The 23,196-nt window shown below is 40.3% G+C and overlaps 1 protein-coding gene across 1 annotated transcript in view; it reads left to right on the top strand.

Moving 5' to 3' along the window:
• The window catches only part of RCAN3 (RCAN family member 3), a 30,574-nt gene extending 17,424 nt beyond the window's left edge, over positions 1 to 13,150 (top strand). Inside the window, exons 3-5 of the mRNA XM_074305841.1 lie at positions 4,880 to 5,053; positions 6,148 to 6,319; positions 8,330 to 13,150. Coding sequence (XP_074161942.1) covers positions 4,880 to 5,053; positions 6,148 to 6,319; positions 8,330 to 8,514 — 531 coding nt within the window. The 3' untranslated portion in view covers positions 8,515 to 13,150. The remainder of the gene's footprint in view (positions 1 to 4,879; positions 5,054 to 6,147; positions 6,320 to 8,329) is intronic.
• The last annotated feature ends 10,046 nt before the right edge of the window (positions 13,151 to 23,196 follow it).

Here is a 23,196-nt window from a genome sequence, read left to right as displayed (position 1 = left end):
TTAATCTAGTCCACACCCGCTTTGGGGTTAACCAGTCCAAGTTGATTGCCACCCCTCAGGAACCCCTCCTTTTCAAAGAGCATACAAACTGTGACCCCCTCACCATTAGGGTTCTTTGGTCTAAGATGGCCAAGTAACCATCCTTTAATACTAACCTGCTGACCTTATTAATCAAATGATTAAATTATTCAGGACAAAAAAATTGCTCAGGCTCTTCCCCCTTGGAGGTGTTTAGCCTCTGATCTGGATTACTTGGAGAACTCTTCTTTAGGTAATAAGAGACAGCCCAACCAGGATTCCCTATAGATGTTCCTCTGACAAAAGGAAATGTTCCTTCAGAGCATCCTCTGGTACCTGAAGATGAGTTTCTTAACAGCACCTTGTAGTGCATAGTCCTGCATTTGGGGATGCCTGCAGGTTTATTTTAAAGATTTAATTTAAAGAGAATTCAGGTGTAGCAGATTCTTTGGATAGTGAAGGCAGGAACTTGTTTTATAACCACTTGTTATGATCAGCATAGTCAGGAGTGTGGGCCTGGAATGGCGGCTCCCCACCTTCACCTCCTGCTTCCTCAGGCTTCCTTCAAGTGTCAGGTGAGACTCTGCCTCCTGCAAGAAGGCCTCTCCTGGTCTTCCTCAATGCTAGTGTCTTTCCTGTGAGATTACTCCAGTTTATCCTCTATGTATCTTATTCATCAATAGATATTTGCATGTTGTCTCCTCCTTTACATTGAGAGTGCCTTCAGGTCATCCACTGGGTTTTTGCCTGGAATTTAGTAGGCGCTTAATAAGGGATTGTTAACTGATTTTGTGTTTGCAAAGAATCCATAAGGTATAGTGGAAGAAGGAAGTATTTGAATTAATTAATCTCTTTAATAGAAAATTACAGTATTTGTACTGTTGGAGTCTTTTTAATTGTTTTTTGTTTTTGTGTGTTAGAAAACAGCTCTTTCCCTCTTAAAAAAAAAGAAAGAAAGAAAGAAAATAGCTTGTTAATTGTTAATAAAGTAAAATATACTAACGAATGAATAAATGAAAAGCCTAACTGAACTCTTGCTCTATGCCAAGAATTGTTTTGAACCCTGAGTTACAAGTCCAAAAGTGACAAGCTCCTGTTTTCTGTGAGCTCACATTCTACCAAGAGGAAGCCATGCACACAGTAGGGCCCTTCAGCCTGAGAGCAAGCAGGCTGCCAACTCTTCTATCCCTTTGTTTATCAGCCCATGGGGAGCTAGAAGGCAGAGGTCTCCTTCCGTGGGGGCCCTCCCTTCCTGTCCCTCCCCCCAGGGCAGGCTCTAAGGTCGGCCAGCTAGAGTGAGGAGGAAGAGGAGGAGGAGGAGGAGGATCATTGCTGGCTCCCCCTCCCCCAGCCTCCATCCAGGCTCCATCGAGGGCTTTTAGAGGCAGTCCCTGCTCGGACTGTCCCATGGCTGTCCACGGACAGGTCCTAGGCCTCGGGCCTAGTGTGTTGCTGGTGCTGTGGTCACAGGAAGACAGCTTCTCTCAGCTAGCAGATGGACCTTAGGAGAAGGTGAAGGAAGCCATTGAATATATATTTTATTCTGCACTCATCAAAGTGATTGATCAGATGTCAGAAACTAGGGCTTCTATTCAAGCTAAAATTAAAAAATAGGTACCGACTTAGTTGCCAGGAAAACTATTAAGGAGGGACAGGACATATGATTACATTAAAGGTTAATCTCATCAGTAACTTTCTTCTGTAAGCAAAAGATGACAAAAAGGAAAGGAAGGAAGCCTAGGTTTTTCCTTTCCAGCTGAAAGATGCTAAGGCTCTCTTCCTCAGGAGAGGTGCCCCAGCCTAGGCAGAAGGAGTAAACTGGGTGGTGGAAAGGTGATTTGGCGCCGGAGTCCACAAGATGCTCACATTGTTAAAAGACCCACCAATTTTCTTTATTTTAGCTCACTCCAGCACCCATATACTCACTTGAAAACCCAGCCACGCTATTTTCTTAATCTGTTTTTTGTTTTTACATCTTCATTTTGGAATATATTCCTCTGATCTTCAAATTGTCTCTTATGCCAGACAATAAAAAGGAAAAAAGAAAAATGAGCTCCAAATGCCAGTTATCACACTGGTCTCCCCACCCAGGCAAAGAAGGGAGGACATTGCTCTTTCTGAAGTCAAGCTGGGTCGTTTTAATTTCAGAGTACTGAGTTTCTGACTTCCTCCTCCCTCCCTCCCTCCCTCCCTTCCTTCCTCCCTCCTTCCCTTCCTCCTTTCTTTCTTTATTTCTTCCTTCCTTTCCTTCTTGTCTCCTTTCTTTCAGTTTACATTGTCATAACCATGACATATCTCTTTCTTTGCCTGTATTTATTTCATTGTGTATCACTTTATATAAATCTTGCTTTTTTAGATTTAGACCTCAAAGGAAATGAGTGACCATCCTGGCCCTCAATTTCAAGGAGGAAAGAGGTCAGGAGAGGGAAGAACTACTGTGACATATGAGGAAATAACTAAGCTATTAATTTGAACCTAATTCCCTTGATTCCAAATCCATTGCTGTTTACTATCTGCTGTCCCTTCCCATCAACATCTCTAAATTGTCCATGTGTCATTCCACTTTGTTTCTAGTTCTTTGCCAACACAAAAAGTGTCAAATGAAGATTTTTTTGTCATTTATTTCTTAGGGGTATTTTCACTTATCCTAAGTGATTTGTTATTTTTTTCTCTGTCTCCATCTTTGTCTCTTTCTTCCTCCCTTCCTTGTCTCCCTCTTTTCTCCCTCTTCTTTCTCTTCTCCCTTCTCCCTCTCCCTTCCCCCCTTTCTTCCCTCCTCTCTTCCCCCCTCTTTCCCCCTCTCTTTTCCCCTCTCTCCTCTCTCTCTCTATGTCAGTCTTCTTTGTCTCTCTGTTTTTCTCCTCTTCGCTCTTTCTCTCCATCTCTTTGTGTATCTGTCTCACTATCTCTCCTCTTTTCTTTCTCTTTGTCTCATCATTCTCTGATTGTCCTCTTATCTCTCCGATGTTCTCCTCTTTTCTCTCTCCTCTCTCTGTCTCTCTTTCCTTCTCTCTCTGTCTCTGTTTCTCTTTCTGCCTTGTCTCATCGTCTGTCTCTGACACTCTCTATCTCTCTCTGTCTCTGTTTCTGTCTCTCTCTCTCTTCCCTTCCTTCCTCTCTTTCACTGTCAGACTTGATCCAAATATTGTATCTATTATCATAGCTAATAGAAAGGGTCTAATTCTCACTTTTTATGGAAAATAAGATTTTACTGAATGACCTAGGTGATTTATATTGATAGGGTACAATTTCTAGGGGAAATAGAGCAATAATTTTAAGGTTCCCTGATTTTAGAGTACTTCTGTTCTACCAATCTGTCAATGATTCTAAAGTCTTATAGTTTTAGAATTAGTGATCCTGAGGTCCCCCTACTCTTGGAGTGCTGTTGTTCTAACAATCTGTCTTGTCAATCATTCTAAAGTTTTCTGGCCTTAGAATAGTCCTACAAACATTACTGTCAATTGATAATCTGTGGGTCAGATTACAAGTTCCTGAGACAATAGTGAATAGGCCACCCCTCAAACCTGGTCTAACTGTCCTATAAAACTGTCTTCTTGCTCTTGGTTCTTTGCTAAATTCTGTTAGAATTTAGACTGCTTCAATTGGCGTTACAATTACAATGAACTTTGCCCCTTAACTTGGACATGGGTTCAAGTCTGCAAATTCTTTTGAGAATCTTGTGGCACTGCTCTGTGACCCCCAACCTTTTGGGGTCCCTTTTGAACCTCAGGAATATGAGGGGGTTTAAGTGATGCCATTCTTCTGTAGGGGACATGTCTTTGGTAGAGGGTCCTCTGAGGAATGTACTAAGAAGTTGACTTGAGTGGACTCTTGGCCAGTCTTTCAGGTCTAAGTTGTGAAGGGTGAAGAAGACTCTAAAGACCAGAACATTGGTAGCTATATAGGTCTTAGGGAGGATCATTAACAGGAGAGGGCCTGAATTACTGTCCCACTGTTCTCTGAGACAGGAGGAGCACTGACAGGATTGTCTCCTTAAATGGACCTTTTGTTAACCTTAAGGAAGCCTTTATTGCATTGGGCCCTTAGTGAATTCCTTTCATTGACAAAATTATCAAGACCTCACAGTTACTGTATCCAGTCAGAAGGCTAATTTATGATGTCAATCTTTGAAGTTATTTTTTCCTATAAAAGAACTTACTGATATGCCACTAATTGACTAATTTCTTTAGGAATTTAGCCTGCCTTATGACACCTTCCTCTTTGTTAATTGAGATCTGCTAGGGAATTTAGCCCATCATCTTTTCCTTTGTTAATCACTAAAACTCCCTTTTAAATATTAGCCCACTGTCAGCAGTGTGATAAAATCTTTGCTTCTTGATTTGGAGATGGTCTAAGGCTACAGATTCTTTGGAGATACCTTGGGACAGCAACTGAAACCCCAATTTATTTTGGGGATTCAACCCCCACTTCTCAACAGTTGATGATCCATACAGGGAGAGTCCTGGGACCCCATTATATTTTGGGGCTTCAGTGCTTCACCCCCATGCTCCATCATTACTAGGTCCTGAGGATTGTTAAAAAGATTAAAGAAGACACAATCCCTGCTTGGGTGGAACTTAAAAACTGATAGGTTCAGTACCTATTTAATGGGAAATAAGGCATACCTGTAAAATGGGGGGCCTGTTGGAGAAACTTGACAAATTAGCAACTCAGTAATCCCATGGGTCCAGGGAAAAGGGTGTCAATTGTAAGAGTTAAAAAACAATATCAGTGTAAATAGTTTAATTACCTTTTAGTATAAAAGTGTCTCTTAAAGTTGTAAAAGTGTCTGTGATAGATTTTGTATTTCCAGTGAATTAAAATTCTTTTCATTAAATATAGTTTTTTTTTTTAATTTTAGGAGAGATTTGAAGCACTTTTTACAATCTATGATGACCAAGTTACATTTCAGTTATTTAAAAGCTTTAGAAGAGTCAGAATAAATTTCAGCAAACCCGAAGCAGCAGCAAGAGCCCGGATAGAGCTGCATGAGACCGACTTTGATGGGAAGAAGCTGAAACTGTATTTTGCACAGGTATTTCAGGAGCAGATTGCTGTTCCCTGTCAACTTTTCCTTTTCTCTGGTTTGGAAGAGATATTTTCTGGGGGAGGGAACGAGCGGGTCTGTAACTTGTGCCAGGAGCTCTGCTCAGTGCTTTACAATTATCACCTCCTCACAACAGCCCTGGGAGGTGGGCCCTTGCCTTACTGCCATGGGAGGCAGAGAGCACTTAACTTCCTCACTGACACATTTCTGAGACTGGGTTTGAACTTGGGGCTTTCTGACCCCAGACCCAGCACTCTGTTCACTGCACCAGTAGCTACCTAAGGTCAGTTACATGACTTTCAGCCAAGTCCCCTCTGTAGAATGGAGGGGGCAGCAGCCCCAGTGACTCTGAGGCCCCCCAACTCCAGATCTGTGTCCTGATGAAAAAGGGCCAGACCTGGGAGGGCAGAGCCTGGAGTATTTCCCAGCTCTGCTGCAGACTCGCTGGGTGACCTAGAACTAGCCATCCCTGTGGGCCTGGTCTTCCCCATGCACAAAAGGGAGAGGGCAGACCAGACCGCCCATCAGTATATGGATCTAGGAGCCAGGAGGTGGGAGCTCAAGCCCGTCCCTGCTGCTCTCTAACGATCACCTGTAACACGAGGGCCCCAAGGCCTAGTCCGTGCTTCAGTGCCAGAACAGGAATTGCACCCGGAGCTCATCCTCTCCCTCCATCGGAGCCTTCCTTTTCCTTTTACTAGAATCTTTTAGGAGGAACCCGATGGAAATACAATCAGATTTCTTCTCCTTTTCTCTCTCATGAATCGAGCATTTTAAAATTATTTTCTTTTCACAATAGATGGTTTTTCTGTGGGATTAGAATGTTCTGTGCCCTCCCGGAGGTCCTCCTCCTGAGCAGGGGGCCCAAGAAAGCTGGCTCGTGTTGACAGTGTTGGCAGCCATCTCTAAGGTGGAGGTGAAAGCAAAATGGCGGCAGCGCCCTGGCCTGAGGGCTGCAGCCTTCGCTGCTGTTTTGGTGCCGCTGCAGAGGGACATGTGGATGTCATGGCCTGATTGGGGCTGTGGACAGAAAGCTTGGGAATCCACTTCCCACCAGGCCGACCTTTGTCCTTTCCCTCCAGGTGCAGATGTCCAGTGACCCGGGAGACAAAGCCTACCTGCTGCCCCCGCAGCCCACCAAGCAGTTCCTGATCTCCCCACCCGCCTCCCCTCCCGTGGGCTGGAAGCAGGGGGAGGACGCCATGCCTGTTATAAACTATGACTTACTCTGTGCCGTTTCCAAGCTGGGTCCCGGTAAGGACCCTGCGCCAGCTCGGGCTTGGGGGGACCTTCTCCAGCTGCTGGGAGCACCGGAGGCTACATGGGAGCCATCGTTAGTCGTGCTGTCTGATCCCCCTTTCGTTGGCCTTTCTTGTCTCTTGCCTCTCTCCCCAAACAGAAGAGATGCCAGATGGGATCTGAGTCCGGGCGGCCCTGCAGGCAGGCACCCCCCACGCCCAGCCTCAGATACTTGGTGCTGACCAGCTCTGTGACTGGGCAGATCTACCTGGCAAGAACCAAAAAAGCTCTGAGTCATGGACAATGCCCATGGCCACTTTCTGTAGGAAGGGGCACCAGCGCCACAAGGTGGGACCAGGGGAAGGAGTGGGGGCTGGAAGAGCCCCAGCCTGGGGTAAAATCCTTAGTCAGAGAAGGAGTCAGTGGGCCTACGGAGGGGTGCGGCACCCGCAGCAGGAGGCTTCATCGCTTCCTAGCCTTTGGCCTCTGCCCCCATGCTGGGAGAGAGAAGCAGAAGGTGGCTTAGAATGGGGAAGGGCTGTCCAGATAGCCCCTCCTCCTCACTACTGCAGAGCCTCAAAACACTTAAATGTAAATGCTCTGAACTTTAACCATTCGGTAATCTTTCACCAGGCCCAACTTTTTATTTTTACTTATTTTAATAGCAGTATTTTCTTTTTATTTGAATTTTTTTCCAGAGAAAACATGCATTTTACAGAATATGTTTACACTATTTCACCATTTTAATGGCTGTCACAAATATCATGCAGTTGACTCAAAGCTTTGTGTTTATGTGTATACATTTGACAAGAACCTTTAATCAATGCATGAAAGCCCCTTTTTTCTTTAAAAAAAAAATAATCTTTAGTTACATATTTTAGTTTTTGCCCTGTATTTCCTCCTGTATCTCTCCTTTTTCCCTCTGAGCTATCCCTTATAACAATGACCAAAAAAACAAACAAGCAAACAAACAAACAAAAAAAAAGACAAAAACTCAAACACTAGAGGGGTAAAAGCTTTCAGTAAAACCAATCAGTACCAAAAGAAGCTGACATTTGCAGTATCCTCTGCCCTAAAAAGGAATGGATGAAAGTCCCCTCTTGAGTCCTTCTCTGGGGCCCATCTAGTTCTGTGTAGTTTTGCAACCTTCATTTTCCATTGGCTTTTGGTGGCTCTTTCTGTTCACATCATCGGAGTCGTTTGTGTAGTATGTTCTTGCCTCTGCTGCCTTTGTTTTGCAGCAGTTTGCGTGTGACTATCCGTGCTTCTCTCTGGTCATCATGTGTGTTGTTTCTTACAGCCACATTCAGTGATCATCCATTTTGTCTCCTCTGCACCCAAAAGTGCAGCTCCAAATATTTTGATATATGCAAAAAGGTCCAGTTAAACGGCCCATGTCCCCAGCAGCTGTGTTTCTTTACATTCAAATTTTATCATTTTTTTTAATTTTTAAAAACCCTTTAAACAACCAGACTATTGCCATATAAAAGAGGCTTTCCTCTATGTCTTCTACAGAATGAGGTCATCCTCATTCTGCCCCTTTTGTCCTTAGACTAATCCTACCTAGCTTATCTGAAAACTGTTTTATACCCAGATTATTGTAGTTTTTATTATGCCAGAGTTCTTTCCCTCTTCCTTCCAGGCATCAAGCAGGTGCCTTTGAAATGCCTTTGAAAGAGGCATTCTTTACAGGTTGATTTAATTCTTTTCCTTACACAAAAGCTCCTTTTTTTTGCTCTGCCCCTTTGAACACCAGGCTGCTGTGTTTGAAAAAGCGTTATTTAAAGGGCCAGGATTCACATGGAGAATGCTGGCATTGGAAAAGATGATGTCGGCCCTCCAAAATCCAGTGTCTTGTGAGGTTACAAAGATTCATAAACATCTTCAGGATCCTAGAGGGGACCGTGGGGCAGCTGGACGTTAAAGGGACTGCTTTAATTCCATGATGTTCATTGTTGTTCCTTTGTTAAGCAGAGTCTTCCAGGAACCTGTTGTCCCATTCTTAACTTTTCATTTCTTCTGTAGGAGAGAAATATGAACTTCACGCAGGGACCGAGTCTACTCCAAGTGTGGTGGTTCATGTCTGCGAAAGTGAGACTGAAGAGGAAGAAGAAATGAAAAACCCCAAACAGAAAATTGCCCCGACCCGGCGCCCGGAAGCACCTTCGACAGTACGCAGCGAGCCCCCGGCCTTTGGCTGCGCACTGTGAGGGCGGCTGACATGAGCAGTGACCTCCCGTGGCTTAGTGACGAAGGGTGGGTTTCTGCACCTGGGAGTGGTGCGGGTCAGGAGGGTGCGAGGGGGCTGGCGATGCCGTGGCTTTCGCAGTTCTGTCCTGCTCTGAGAGCCACGTACGCTATACATAGTACAGGTAACAGCAGATTCTACTAGTGGTTGTCTTTCATGTTCAGAATTTTAGGTGAGATTCTAAAAAGCACTTTACTTTGAAGAATAGTACCCCAATGTAGCATCTCTGACATATTTTAATAGTGGAAAATTAGGCAGTTGGTTTTATTTTTTCCAGCAATGTTAACTTCTCTAATATGTAGCATGGGGTACCAAAAACTGGAACTATATTCACCCAGTACAGTACCATTTTATGGATTTAAAGATTTAGTCTCTAGTTTAACAGTTCAGCGTGGATATTTTTGTACTGGTATACTAGCTTCTAATATATTGATCAAATTATAAATGCTATTCAGTATATACTAACATTTTGCACGGCTAGAAATCTAATGTCTAGGAGAACGGCTCATTTCAAAGTATTTTTTTCTTCAACTTTTTGGAAAGAAATGTCAAATTCACATTTAACGAATGAAAACTTTGGCATCTTTCCATGTGCATATTGTCGTCCTCTATCCTTAACAGAGTCTGGAGGGAAGAGACCTCCCCAGGCTCCCCTTCCTGATGCACAGGCCCTCGGGGGGCCAGCTCCCTGGCGGCCCCTTTCAGAGCGGGACACCTGCCAGTAGGCACGATTGACTGTGGAGTCAGATGGCTCATCATGGATGGCCACCTGCCCCTAACTGTGTTCCTGTCTGACACGTTTTCTGTCGTATTAACCACTGGTCCTCGAGACTGTTCGTCGTTGTGCGTTTGCTCATGTCTGCCCATAATCCAGAGAAAAGGAGATGACTGATATTCTGAAGGTGGTTTCTCCATGGTGCCCAGGATCCTCCTAAGAGGGAGCACCTCTGAGCGTGCTCCCCAGATGTTCTGGCACCTGTTCTAACGTCAGTGAGATAGGTTATTGTGGGCTTCCATTTCAATGTAAGGGTTTTGTTTTTTAATCTCCCACGTGTCCCTGGTCCTTCCACATTCTGAAATCTTTATTAAACACGTGTGCACACACAAACACACATTCATGTAGTACTTCTGGAATTTGTCATTACTAAATTCCAATGTAAATTTGGTGGAAGTATGTGATTAATCAGCAACTTCTTGGATTCTGATCAGCATTTGGCAGTTTATTTGGCAACCAGTTAATGAATTCACTCCATAAATCTGAATTCAGGACAGTTCCAGTTATTGCTCTTACCCAGTAGGCATCAGTTTAGAGCTGCAAAATGAGTCTTCTAAGGAAGGAAACAACATGTGTTTTAAATCTGCTTAAGATCATTTTCAGAGGCCACACTGGTAGCCATACATTATCATAATTTTCCAGTGGCCCCAATCCATGTAATCAATACAATTTTTGCTTTAATTTTCATTCCACCTTGTCCCTCACCTGACAGTTTTAATATGTCCTATCAGTGAGATATGAGACACTTTGTATCTGTGCAGTCCCAGCTGCCCACTTTTCCTCCTTTTTGAGAATGTTGGATGAGTCAAAAAAAAAAAAACAAAACCCCTTTTAAACAGACGAATTCTTTTTAAACAAACTACCAGCAAAGTATTGAAGAAAGGAGTCAGCATGACCTACACTTGGAGAAGAATTGAACCGAGAATCCAGAGGCTGGAATCCAGTCCTGTCACAGAGATCCCTTGTGTCTCCTGAAGGTGGCGTTTCACTTCCTCGTCTGTAAAATGTAAAGCTTTCTGAGGTCCCTCCTGGTGCCGTGCTCTGTGTTTTTGGTGAGGGTGGCACACTGACAATTCCAGGGCGTATTTTTCACGAGGCAAATGTTTTAAGTAAAAATTATCCATGCCTTTCAGTTTCTCACTTTTGGAATCACTTTGTAACTTCTGCCTTTGGGGCAATTATGCATCCTGTCACATAACTCTTGAAAAATGAAGAATTCTCCTATGCACCACTTAATATTTTTAAACTAAATTCCTTCAACATTTTTGCTATCAAAATTGTATTATTGTAAATCAAATTAACGTTTGTACCCAAGTCTGAGTAACTTTAATGACCATGTTTTCTTTGAAGTTTATAATCTCTATAGCCTAGGAAATTCTGGGAAAGAAAACAGTGCCTTGTGGGGAAAGGAGAGAGGGAAAGTCATCGGTTTTAATACAGAAACTGGAGTGACCAAGAAGGAAGCTACCCTTCCTGCCCCCTTTTGTTCATTCACGGGTGGCAGGTGCTGTTGAGGAGGGCAGGAGCCACCCAGGGCTTCTGAGAAAGGATAAATGGCCTCAGAATTGTGGGTGTTGAAGGAGTGTTTTCAAGGAGACAATGTCGAGGTCTCCTGGCCCAGAGGCTTCATGTCCTTTTGTCCTCCAGAGATCTGCCTTGGCTCCTCTGTGGGTGGGCTTGTGCCAGCTGTGCCATGGAGGCCTCTGAACAGCTGCTTCTCACCATGCACGCACTGCCAAAAAGCATGGCTCGAAATTATCCAATTTTCTTCCAAAGAACCCTTAAAATCCTCCCTGCATAAAGCTGCACGAGAGGAATAAATGAAGCCCGACGCTCCTGAGACTACTTGGCGCCATGGAAGCCATTGAGTCCTTGGCACAGGGTGCAGCAGAGAGGGCACTGTCTGCCTTGTCGTGGGCCGTGGTGCTTTTGACTCACAAGCTAGCTTTCCGGTTTGGTTCAGTCCTGTGGAGCTTAACGGGGGTTAATCTCGGGAGTCAGCCATACCAGCAGTGTGCATTGGTCTTTCCAGAGTAGAATTGTAATGAGATTTTAAGGTAACTATTATGCTTTAAATCTGCATCTAATGCGATAGAATAAGACCCTGAAACCATGTGGAAGTCTCTCCAGAGTCCATCTTACAGCTTCGTGCTTTGGAGGGGAGGGAAGGGGATGATCAATGGAAACCATGATAGATAATAAAGCAAGGACACCTTTGGGACTGGGGGGGGGGGGGCTGCCCAACATCCCTTGCCTTTCTTAGATTGTGGCTTTGGTCAGAAGGTACACACTAGTGTACAAAAGCATTAGGAAATCTGAAATCTGAAGCGATCTCCTGGTGCTATTGTTCATTTTAGCTTTTCTCAAGAGTTGTGCACCTTATGTTATGTGACATGAATTAAGCTTTTGTGAACCACTTTATTTTTTCTGCTTTGTATAGTCCCATCTGCTGGGAACACGTGTTGCATTTAATTTTCTAGTACTGAAAATCCAAATTTATATTGGCCATGACAAGGGAAGGGAGTGGAGATCTGGCCAGCTATTTGCTTCTTATCTAAACCTATCTGTGTAATAATAAATGTTCACCAAGCAGTCACTGGATGATTGAAAATAAGACTCGGATTTGGCCCATTGTTTAGAGGTATTGACTCAATAGCATAATTTCCTTTCTGCCATAATGTTTGCAATGAGGTAGGCACTTTCTGTAAATGCTGTTGTTTTGCTTATTGAAGACATGTTTTAGATGCCCAGGAGACCTTTGTTATAACCGGTATAGGTTAAAGCCAACTGGAAGACAGTAATCACTAGATTTAGTGATCAAAAAAGGACAGACACTTATGTTGTTCAGAGTAGAAACTATCCCCCAGGATTGGGAAGGAAGGTCCTTCCTCCTGAGCGAAGGACCCTTACATGATAAAAAGCACGACTTTCCTGACTCCCTGCTAACTTAGTTCCCTGGAATTTGAGCTCTTGTGGGCCTATATCTCTCCTTCTGAAATCAAATGAGCAAATATTTATAAAGTACTTAGCACAGTGCCTGACACACAGTAGGCCCTATATAAATGCTTTTTTCCTCCCCCTTTCTTAAAGTAGAATCCTGTTCCCAGTGAGTGCTCCTTGAAGGATCTTTTCTTAAATGTACATCCTCACTATAATGAAAGGCCTGCCTGTTCAAATAATGGGGGTCTTCCCTATTCTTTGACTTATTTAAAGCCCCTGATAGCCATAATTTGGGAATGAGACAAGGCTTAGATAAAGGCAGTCAGTCATCTTGTCAATGGTGTGCCATATGATTTCTCTATTACTCTTCCTGCAGTTTTTCAAAACCAGAAAGAATGTTTACAGGATTTACTGATGTCCCTTTCCACTGCTCATCCTGTCCTAAGATGCAAGAAGAGAGGTCTCTTTAGATTGTTTTGCCCATTTCTGCTTCATTTCCCTACACATGACCACCCCAATCTCTTCATGTGTTGAGTAATTGATTTCCCTGATTATGGCTTTGAGCTTGTGTTCTGTTTTAGAGGCCCTCCTTCCCTTTAGGGTCCTGGGAGATATGTTGTATGTCATTAACTTTAAAAGACCAGTCAATAATCTGTACACACTGTCCACATTTTAGTGTCCTTGAGGTGATGGTCTTAATTGTAGTTAGTCTTGTGTGTTATTAACAATTATTGAGCATACTATGCTGCAAAGACAGTTAATATACTTTGTGCTGTAAAGATAGCAAAAGCAGAATGTAATTCTTTTGGAAGCTTAATGATTCCTGCTAAGAAATTTTTGTTTTTCAAAACTGTAAGAAATAAACTTAATTTTTTTAAAATAACACAGTGAATTGTTCTTTGTGTGGTGATTTCATTATGTGGTCAGTAATATGTGGGTGTTATTGAATTAAGATGGAAAAGCACAGTGTGTGATATGCAGTCCTTTACCTTAACTCCAGGGCTCTGCCAGAGTTCAAAGTAGTTAACTCCCTGATACACTTATAATAGAATAAGCCTCCCCCCCCCCAAAAAAAAAAAAGATTCAGTAGGTGAAAAGTAGGTGAAAAACTTTGCCCAAAAATGCAGGCTCCCCTAGTTCTTTCTCTGGAGATGAACAACACCTTTCATCATAAATCCTTCAGAATCATGGGGTTGCTGTTACTGTATACAGTGTTTTTCAGGTTCTGCTGATTTCATTTTGCATCAGTTCATGTAAATCTTTCCAGGTTTTTCGGAAATCCACTTGCTTGTCATTTCCCAGAGAAAAGTAGAACTCCTTCACAATCATATATTCCAACTTGTTCAGCTATTTCTCAATTGATGATTTCCAGTTCTTTGCCACCACTGTTGTCCTGAGGATAAAATGGGGTGATTTATATGAAGTATTATAAATGTGAATCTGATGATTATGATGATGGGGTCGGTTGCTTCAATTCCAGAATTATGGACTCTTAATGAAGTATTTTTACATCTTGAAGAGAAAAATGGCCAAAGGCACAAATCTTGGAAAGAACCTTAGACCTGAGACCATAGAATGTAGAATTGCAAGGAACCACAGTAATCATCTGGTTCAACCCGTTCATTTTACAGATAGGGAAACTGAGGTCCACAGAGGTGGGATAATTTCTCAGGGTTACTTAGACAGTAACAAAACCAGGGAGGAAATCTAAGACTTTTAGTCACAAATTTAGGCTTATTTCCACTCAAATAATTTGTGTACAAGGTAGCATTTGTGCTGAACTTTGAAGGAAATTTGGTGTTTTCAAACTGGATATGAAGGAAGAATTCATTCCAATTCATTTCCAAGGAGTTGGGAGACCTGTGTAACAGTTTGGAGATGAGAGATAAGATGTCACATATGAGGAACAGCCAAGAAGCCAGTGTGACTGGACTGGGAAAAGCATTAAAGGAAATAATGTATAAGGCCAAAAAGTTAGATAAGAGTCTCATTGTGAAGGTCCTTCAGTGTCAGAAAGAATTGTCTCAGCTTTCTTTAAGATGCCTTTTCTCTTTTTCATTTTTTTTTCCTTTTTGATCTGATTTTTGTTGTGCAGCATGATACTTCTGGGAATATGTACAGAAGAATTGTACATATTTAATTAATATAGATTACTTGCCATAGAGGGAAGAGGGTAGAGGAAAGGGAAGGGAAAAAATTAGAACACAAGGTTTTGTAAGAGTGAATGTTGAAAATTATCCCATGTATATATTTTGAAAATAAAAAGCTTTAATTTTAAAAATGAAAAAAAAAATGTTTTAAAAAGAAGCTTTTTTTAGGCCTCCTTAAGGACTTTGAAATTGAACCCAGTTAATCTTGTTCATATGTTTGTATGTTTTTCCTCACTTAGATTGTGACCTCCCTTAAATGAACTTTTCCTTAAAATAGTAGCAGCTATTTAAAACCATTAGCAAGCATCATATGTAATGGGGATAAACTAGGACCATTCCCAGTAAGATCAGGGGTGAAACAAGGTTGCCCACTATCATCATTACTATTCAATATTGTATTAGAAATGCTAGCCTTGGCAATAAGAGAAGAAAAAAAGATTAAAGGAATTAGAGTAGGTAATGAGGAAACCAAATTATCACTCTTTGTAGATGGTATGATGGTATACTTAGAGAACCCCAGAGAATCAACTAAAAAGCTACTAGAAACAATTACATACTTTAGCAAAGTTTGCAGGATATAAAATAAATCCACATAAATCATCAACATTTTTATACATCACTAACAAAATCCAACAGCAAGAGATACAAAGAAAAATTCCATTTAAAATAACTGCCGATAATATAAAATATTAGGGAATCTACTTCCCAAGGAAAAGTCAGGAACTAGGATTGAGAACACAGGGAGTCATCTGGGGGTTCTGTTAGCATATGGATCCACAAATGCTGAAGAAACCATGAAGGCGGAGTGCAGAAAGAGAAAAGGGTTCCGGACAGAGCCTGAAGGGGTATCCACAGCTAGCCAATGGGATCCAGGCAGGGAACAAGCAGAAGAGGAGTGAGCCCCATCAGGGAAAACAAAAGGGGGAGAATACTGAGGATCAGTCGTGTGTAGTGTCACAAGATGAAGTTAAAGACTCCAGGCCCTGGCAATCAAGAATGGGTAAATGAAGACACTGCCAAAGAATCTACAATAAAAGATGCTCTTCTCCCCACCCCAGAGAGAGAACTAACAAACTCTGGATGCAGATTGAAGCACACTTTTTCTTTTTAAAACTTTATTTTCTTATTTGTGTATTTTCTTTTGCAACATGGCAAGTATGGAAATGTGTTTTGCATGACTTCACATATATAATCAATAATCTATTGTTTGCCTTAGCAAGGGATGGGGGAAGGAGTGAATTTAGAACTTAAAACTTTTAAAACTGAATTGTTAAAAAAAGGCTTTATATATAATATTTTGTTTAAATATATTTTACATATGTTTAGTAAAATTAAAAGTGAAATTTTTAAAAGTGACTGGATGAATAAATAAATGAAAAAACATTTATTATGAAAAAAATGTTCCAGGCATTTCTGGAAATACAAATACCAAAAAAAAAAAAAAAAAAAAAAAAAAAAAAAATGGTCCCTTCCCTCATGGATCTTACATTATAAAGGGGAAAATAATATACATAGGAAGTTAGTAGCCAGAGAGGTATGTTGGGTCTGGGATGTTACAGGGGTGGTGAATGAAAGGTACAATTAACTCACCTTAGCAAAAATGGTAAGGAAATTACGATTTGAGAATTAGAGATAGACAGAAATTCCAGGTGCCATCTCAGAAAAAAAAATTGAAGATTTGGAGTCTGGGATGGATGAAATGAGGGGAACTCTTACCAATTAAAAGCCAGCCTAGTGGGAGGCAAAAGGTAAAACACAGCTCCATTCCAGATGAGGATGAAAATCCAGCAGTGAAAACAGGCTCTAGAACTGAAGTTGAATGGATACCCATCAATTGGAGAATGGTTGGGTAAATTATGGTATATGAAGGTTATGGAATATTATTGCTCTGTAAGAAATGACCAGCAGGAGGAATACAGAGAGGCTTGGAGAGACTAACATCAGTTGAGTGAAACGAGCAGAACCAGAAGATCACCATACACTTCAACAACAATACTGTATGACGATATATTCTGATGGAAGTAGATATCTTCAACATAAAGAAGATCCAATTCACTTCCAGCTGATCAATGATGGACAGAAACAACTACACCCAGAGAAGGAACACTGGGAAATGAATGTAAATTGTTAGCACTACTGTCTATCTACCCAGGTTACTTATACTTTTGGAATCCAATACTTAGCGTGCAACAAGAAAATTGGATTTACACACGTATATTGTATCTAGGTTATACTGTAATACATGACAAATGTATGGGATTGCCTGTCATCTAGGGGAGGGAGTAGAGGGAGGGAGGGGAAAATTTGGAAAAGTGAATACAAGGGATAATGTTATTTTAAAAAATCACTCAAGCATATATACTGCCAAAAAATTTTTTTTATAATTATAAAATTAAAAAAAATTAATTAAAAAAATAAAAAATAAAATAAACAGAACAAATCTAAAACAAGAAAGAAAGAAAGAAAACAGGATCTAGGAGGTTTTCCCAATATTCTGGTGCTGATCAGTTGGCAACAGCAAAGTCAGTCTTAGCCAGGGCTGTTTTAACCTCCTATATATAGGAAGTAAGAAAAAAACACTTTGTTCAATATGATGTGGGAGGTGTTCAAAAAATCAATATTTCTTGGTTACTCATTAGTTGGACTTGGAAACGATACAAGCTGAGGCAGCTTATTACTGTCCCTAGATCAGGATGGTTCTCCATGAAATGGTGCTGGCCCATAGCCACAGGGGTGTTTCATCCTGGCCAGGGCTATGTCCATGTTGCCAGGAAAAGTCTTAGCTGAGTGGTGAAGTGGCAAGGGAGAATCCATAATTAGGGTGGGAGTGGCCCCCATTAGAATAGGCAGCTGCCTATTTTAATTATTATTAGGATAATAATAATTATTAATAATAGTAATCAAAGTTAATAATAATAATGATAATATTCTAAATATTATTCGAATAAACACCAGCTGGGGCTTTGCACTGTGTTTCACATGTCTGGAACACTCGCCTCTTAGCTCCCCTGATTCCCTTCGAAGCTCAGCGGAAACGCTTCCTTCTGTACAGATCTGTAAATGCTCCCTTCCCTAAGAGCCCAGCACCTTCCCTCTGAGCTTACCCTCTTACCTTGTGCATGTCTCTTAGGTGTACAGTTGTTGGCGTATTGTCTTCCTCTTTAGAATCTGAACTCCTCGAGGGCATTTGCCTTTCTTTGCATTCCTATCATTGACCTCAGGGCCTGGCACATAGTAGGTGCTTTTTGATGGACAAGAAGAAAATATAGGATGATGGCTTAAGGGAATAATACAACTTAAACAAGAGTCCCCCTTTTTTGTTTTTGTTTTTTATTTCTCTCTTTTTGCAGGTTATACTTTAAATTCCCAACTATTGCCCTCTCTCCCTCCCTACCCCACACTAAGGAAGGCCATCATTTGATGAAGATTTATAAATATATGTAAAATTCTGGTATGTGTACTTCTATTTATCAGTTCTTGCTCTAAAGGTGGATAGCATCTTCCTTAATAGATCTTTTATAGTTGATATGAGTATTTATACTACCCAGAATAACTTGGGTTACTATAACTGGGTAGTATTCAGATATTCTGGGTAGTATAAATACTCATAGCAACTATAAAAGATCTATTAAGGAAGATTTCTTCAAAAAATGTTGATGTTACTATATACAATATCCTCTTGGTTCTGTTCACTTAGTTTTTCATTACTTCATGCAAATCTTTCTAAAATCAGCCAGCTCATCATTTCTTATGGTACAATAGAATTTCATCACAATAATATAATACAACTTGTTTAGCCTTTCCCCAATTGATGGTCAGCCCCTCAAGTTCCAGTTCTTTGCCCCCACAAAAAAAAAGCTGCTTTAAACATAGAACATAGAGGTTCTTCTCCTTTTTCCCTGATTGCCTTGGGAAACAGACCTAATAGAGGTATTTCTGGATCAAAGGATATACCCAGTTTTATAACTCTTTGGGCATAATTCTATATTGCTCTTAAAAATGATTGATTGTGCTCACAATTCTGCTAACAGTGTATTAGTGTCTCCATTTTTCCACATCTCCTCCAAAATTTTTGTCCTTTTCCCTTTCTATCATTTTAGCTAATCTGATAGGGAACAAGCATTTTTCAGCTCCTGTTTTATGCCGGATATTGTACTAAGTGCTTTGCAAACAAATATTATCTCCTTTAACATTCACTACAACCTGAAAGACAGGTGTTATTTTTATCCCCATTTTAAAATTGAAGAAACCAAGGCTGGCAGAGGGTAAATGATTTGCCTAGGATTGTATAGCTAAGAAATGTCAGAGGCTGAATTTCAATTAGGTCTTCCTGACTCAGGCCTGGCACTCTCTGCACTGTACCTTGCTGCCCAAAATTATTATTGATAAACTTGTCAAAATTAACATATTACAGTGAAAGAGGTTAAGTTTGCAAGACACAATAGTCATTGACTATAGTAATCTAGTGTTTGATCAACCCAGAGATCCCAGCTTCTGGGACAAGAACTCATTATTGATTAAAATTGCTGAGAATTGAATGTGAGGGTAGTATTTTTCACCTTTTTTGTTGTTGTTTGCTTGCTTTTTCTTTCTGATTTTTTTTCCTTTTTGATCTGATTTTTCTTATGCAGCATGACAAGTGTGGAAATATGTATGGAAGAATTGCAGTTTAATATATTGGATTACTTGCCGTCTATGGGAGGGATGGAGAGAAAGGAGGGAGAAAAAAACTGGAACACAAGGTTTTGCAAGGGTGAATATTGAAAATATCTTTGCATATATTTTGAAAATCAAAAACTATTTTTTAAAAATAAATAAATACTAATGAATTAAAGTGATTTTTCTTCAACAAATTCATCACCTTCAGAGTCTGTATGTGTTCATCTTCCAAAATGTTCTTAGGACATCACTTTTAAAATCAACTCTTTTAAGCCACATGATATCTTATTACCTTATAGTCACAATCTGGTTGTTCATTTTTCCAGAAATTGTTTTATACAATTTTATTCTCCTTAATCACCAGTCTGGGCTTCAATTGAGTTTGATTAATCCTCAAATCAATTTCACCTTCCCAAGGCAGACATTTTCTACTGGTCAATGTATTCAAATTTCTGACAACATTTTAATGAATGGAAATATAATGGGAACAAACGTGTGTCTTTCCAAGGTGTCTGATAAAGGAAGAAGACAAGTCAATTCAACAAACATTTGTTAACTATGGAAGATGCTGTGTGCTAAATGCTGAGGATGTGAGGAGAGAACAAAATTACGCCATCAGGGATGTCTAGGAGTTCCTATGGCATGGAGAGCAGATTTTTTTTTTTGCATTAAATGAGTCTTTATAAAGAAGTAATATTTAAAATTCCATCTCAGTCTAATTGTAGGGAACTTAACCCAGATACTCCATCTGAAAATAACAGTTAAGGAAAATATTAAACTTTTAAGACGGGGCATAGATGTTCTCATAAGTATAAGATTATGAATTAAAATTCCTATATGTTCTCTGAAAGGCAAAAGTACAAATTTAGAATAAGCCACTAGAGGGAGTAGGGCAATAACTGAATGATGCATGTTGCTTAGATCTTCTGCATCACTTCAATTCTGCATTAAAGGCAATTTTAAATTGCTTATTTCCACCTATTTTATTGCTCCAATCAGAAAAATCTGATATGCTCTTTTTTACTAAAGTTACAGAAACTCTTCCTTTTCAGAAGCTTTCCTCATAAAAGGAAGTGATCTTGAGTTCCCAAAAAGTCAGTTTTCTGAGTGCTGGAGTAGATTTCCTGGACAAGAAAACTTTTGCAGGCAGGTTGCATTAACTCACCATGGGCTTGCCATCTCTGAAGAAGGTCAAAGGCAAAAAGTTTGGCCACAGAAAAGCACCACAGGATCAGCTTTCCTTGTTAATGCTTTTTGCATATGATTTGATAGCAAGGCATTCAGAAAATCTTCAGATGTTACATATTTTAAGTAAATATTATCAAGAAAGGGACCTAGATTCCCTACTAGATTCGGTCCTATAAAGATGAAAGGAAGATGACTATTTGTTTTTAAAGCATATGTTCTGGAAACAAATTATTTTGTTCTGCTTTTGTCCTATTTTAATGTCATTAAAATAATTTAGATTTTTCACATATTTATCTTTTGTAAGCATGAAAATATTTTTTTATTTTCAGTATTTATAAAAAATAGATAAGTTCATAATTTTAATTTGGCACAGAATCAACCAAAAGAAGACATTTACATTCATCATAAAAAGAGGTAAACCAACTTTAAAGCGTCTAATGTTTTGAAAATATTGCTTTATGGTCCATCTTGCAACAGAATCCAGGTTTCTACCCTTTCTTTGTTTATGTAATAGAAATATGGGCCATAGTTGACCATGAAAATAGCAACTAATAATAAGAGTGGAAAAGAGAGGAGTATACATACAAAGAAATGGCAAAAAGATTCCAGTATTTCTTTCAAGAAAACCCCAATGGGGGCCTCATAACATCACTGAACAACAACTTCTGTCTCCAAATCGTATCCACTCTTTCTACTACCCCTCCAATCCTAATCTTTTGTCATCTCTGTCAATTTACACTAGGTAAAGTGAAACCTGAGCATCGTTTTATTTTGCTTTTTCTTGCTGTTGTGATTTGGAGCATGTTTTCATGTGCACATATTTAGTTTGAAATTCTTATGAAAATAGTTCATTTCCCTGGATCAATTATCTATTGGGAATACCTGTTGCTGTTACATATTTGTACCAGTTCCTTGTTTATATTTAATATTGGACTTTTATTAGTGATATTTGATGCAAATATTTTCCTATTCTCTTATTTCTCTTCTAATTTTGTTTTTAATGATCTCATACATGGAAAAGCATTTTAATTTTACAAATTGTCTTTTATTTCCTATGACCTCTATTTCTTATTTGGTTAAAAATTCTCTCCCTCATCAAAGCTATATTGTAGTCATATGGAAAATGCTCTAAATCATTGATCAGAGAAAGACAAACTTAAACAACTCTGAGTTACTCCCTCACACCTATGAGAAATGACAGATGCTGAAGGAGGTGAAGAAAAAATAGGTACACTAGTGAATTGTAACAGGTGGAGTTGCAGCTTGGAACAAGGCTATAAAAACCCTTTGACTGAGCAATATAACTACTAGGCTGATAGCCATTTCAAGTTAAATTATTTACCGTCAGTGCAGGAACTGAACATGATGCTGTGTTCTTCCTCATTGAAGGTATCTGACAACATGAAGGAAAACATCTGGCTAAAAAACATGGGAGCAAGCCCTTGCTTCCCTCGTTGGTAACTGGGCAAGTGCAAGAGCATCATCCATTATCAGGACCCAGGCAAGCAGAGATGGAGGGATGGAAAGTGGGAAGGAACAGGGGGAGAGGTTGGCTCTCTTTTAGTCACTGCTGCTTGCCAGAGTCCTCCTGTAACAGTCTGGCCCTTCACCCGGAGGATGGTAATCTACCAGGTAGCCAATGTGGTGTTTGCTGTTGGACAACTCCAGGAGAAATCCAGGAGAACAGAGCTCTACACACAAAGCTTGTCAATCTGACCAAAGCCTATGGTACTATCAGTTGTGAAAATTGTGTCAAAATTTGGGCCTGGAGAAGTCCATCAATATTGTACATCGCTGCCCACTGTGATTATCACAGGACAATCTATGTTCTTTGCCTTTATAGAGATGAACAGAGACCAAAGTGGAGGGAGAATTAGAGTGACTCTTTGTTAGGAGATTTATGTTACACTCAATTTGTATATTGAGTAAAAAATGTAAAAAAAAATAAAAAATAAAAAAAAGTATGGGTTGATTCTCTACAACTTGTGCTTATTTTAGTCTTACAGTTAACACCGAGAAAACAGATCCATGTGTGGAACCATCAGTTACAGCAAATGGAGAAGTTTTAAATGCTATGGGCAGAGTTTGCTTTCCAGGAATGTATTCATTGATAATGAGGTTAATGCAGGTGTTGTTAGTGTTTGGAAGGCTCCTGAGGAAAATGTGGGAGAGGAAAGGGATTAGACTGAGGACCTAAGTGAAGGTCTACAGAACTATCTGATGACCCCCCCCCCCCCCCTCCTCGTCGAAGCCTGTGAATCCTGGGCAGGATTCCAGTGCCGTGCCAGGAAAATGAATCTCTTGGGAAGTTTCGGAAGATCGTTTGGCAGGGTGAGGTACTGGATACTAAAGTCCTTTCTTGAATTAAGCTGCTGAGCATTCACATTCTGCTTCTGTGAGTTAGCCATATTGTTCAAACACCAAACTTATGCTTTGCCTAAAAGAGTATTTTATGGAGAACTCACATTGGGCAAATGCTCATGTTATGGTCAGAAAAAACGATGAAAGGACGCTCTCAAGAACTTAAAAACTTTGGAATTGATTGTATGACATGGAAGACACTGGCATAGGACTGCCCAGCATGGCGTGCCCTCATTAGCAAAGCAAAAACGAAATTCAAAAGAAAAATCTGGGGCAGCACTGGATAGAGCCCCAGCCTTGAAGTCAGCAGGACTTGACTTCAAATCTGGTCTCACATCCTCGCTGTGTGACCCTGGGCAAGTCACTTAACCCCAATTGCCTCAGCAAAAGAAAAAAAGAAAAATCTGATGCTCAGATTTAGAGAATCCACCCCAAATGGCCACATGAATTATTTGAGCCTGACTTGTGATAGAGCACTCTGAGCTCTTATTGGTCTGGTCAGCCCCAGTCAGACACACTGTAACTCGACTCTAACATAGCAATGTCATTTTGGTCCTCTTTGAGAATGAAA

This window comes from Sminthopsis crassicaudata, chromosome 3, assembly GCF_048593235.1.
Source record: "Sminthopsis crassicaudata isolate SCR6 chromosome 3, ASM4859323v1, whole genome shotgun sequence".
In the NCBI taxonomy this organism is placed as follows: domain Eukaryota; kingdom Metazoa; phylum Chordata; class Mammalia; order Dasyuromorphia; family Dasyuridae; genus Sminthopsis; species Sminthopsis crassicaudata.
This window is presented reverse-complemented; position numbering and strand designations above follow the sequence as displayed.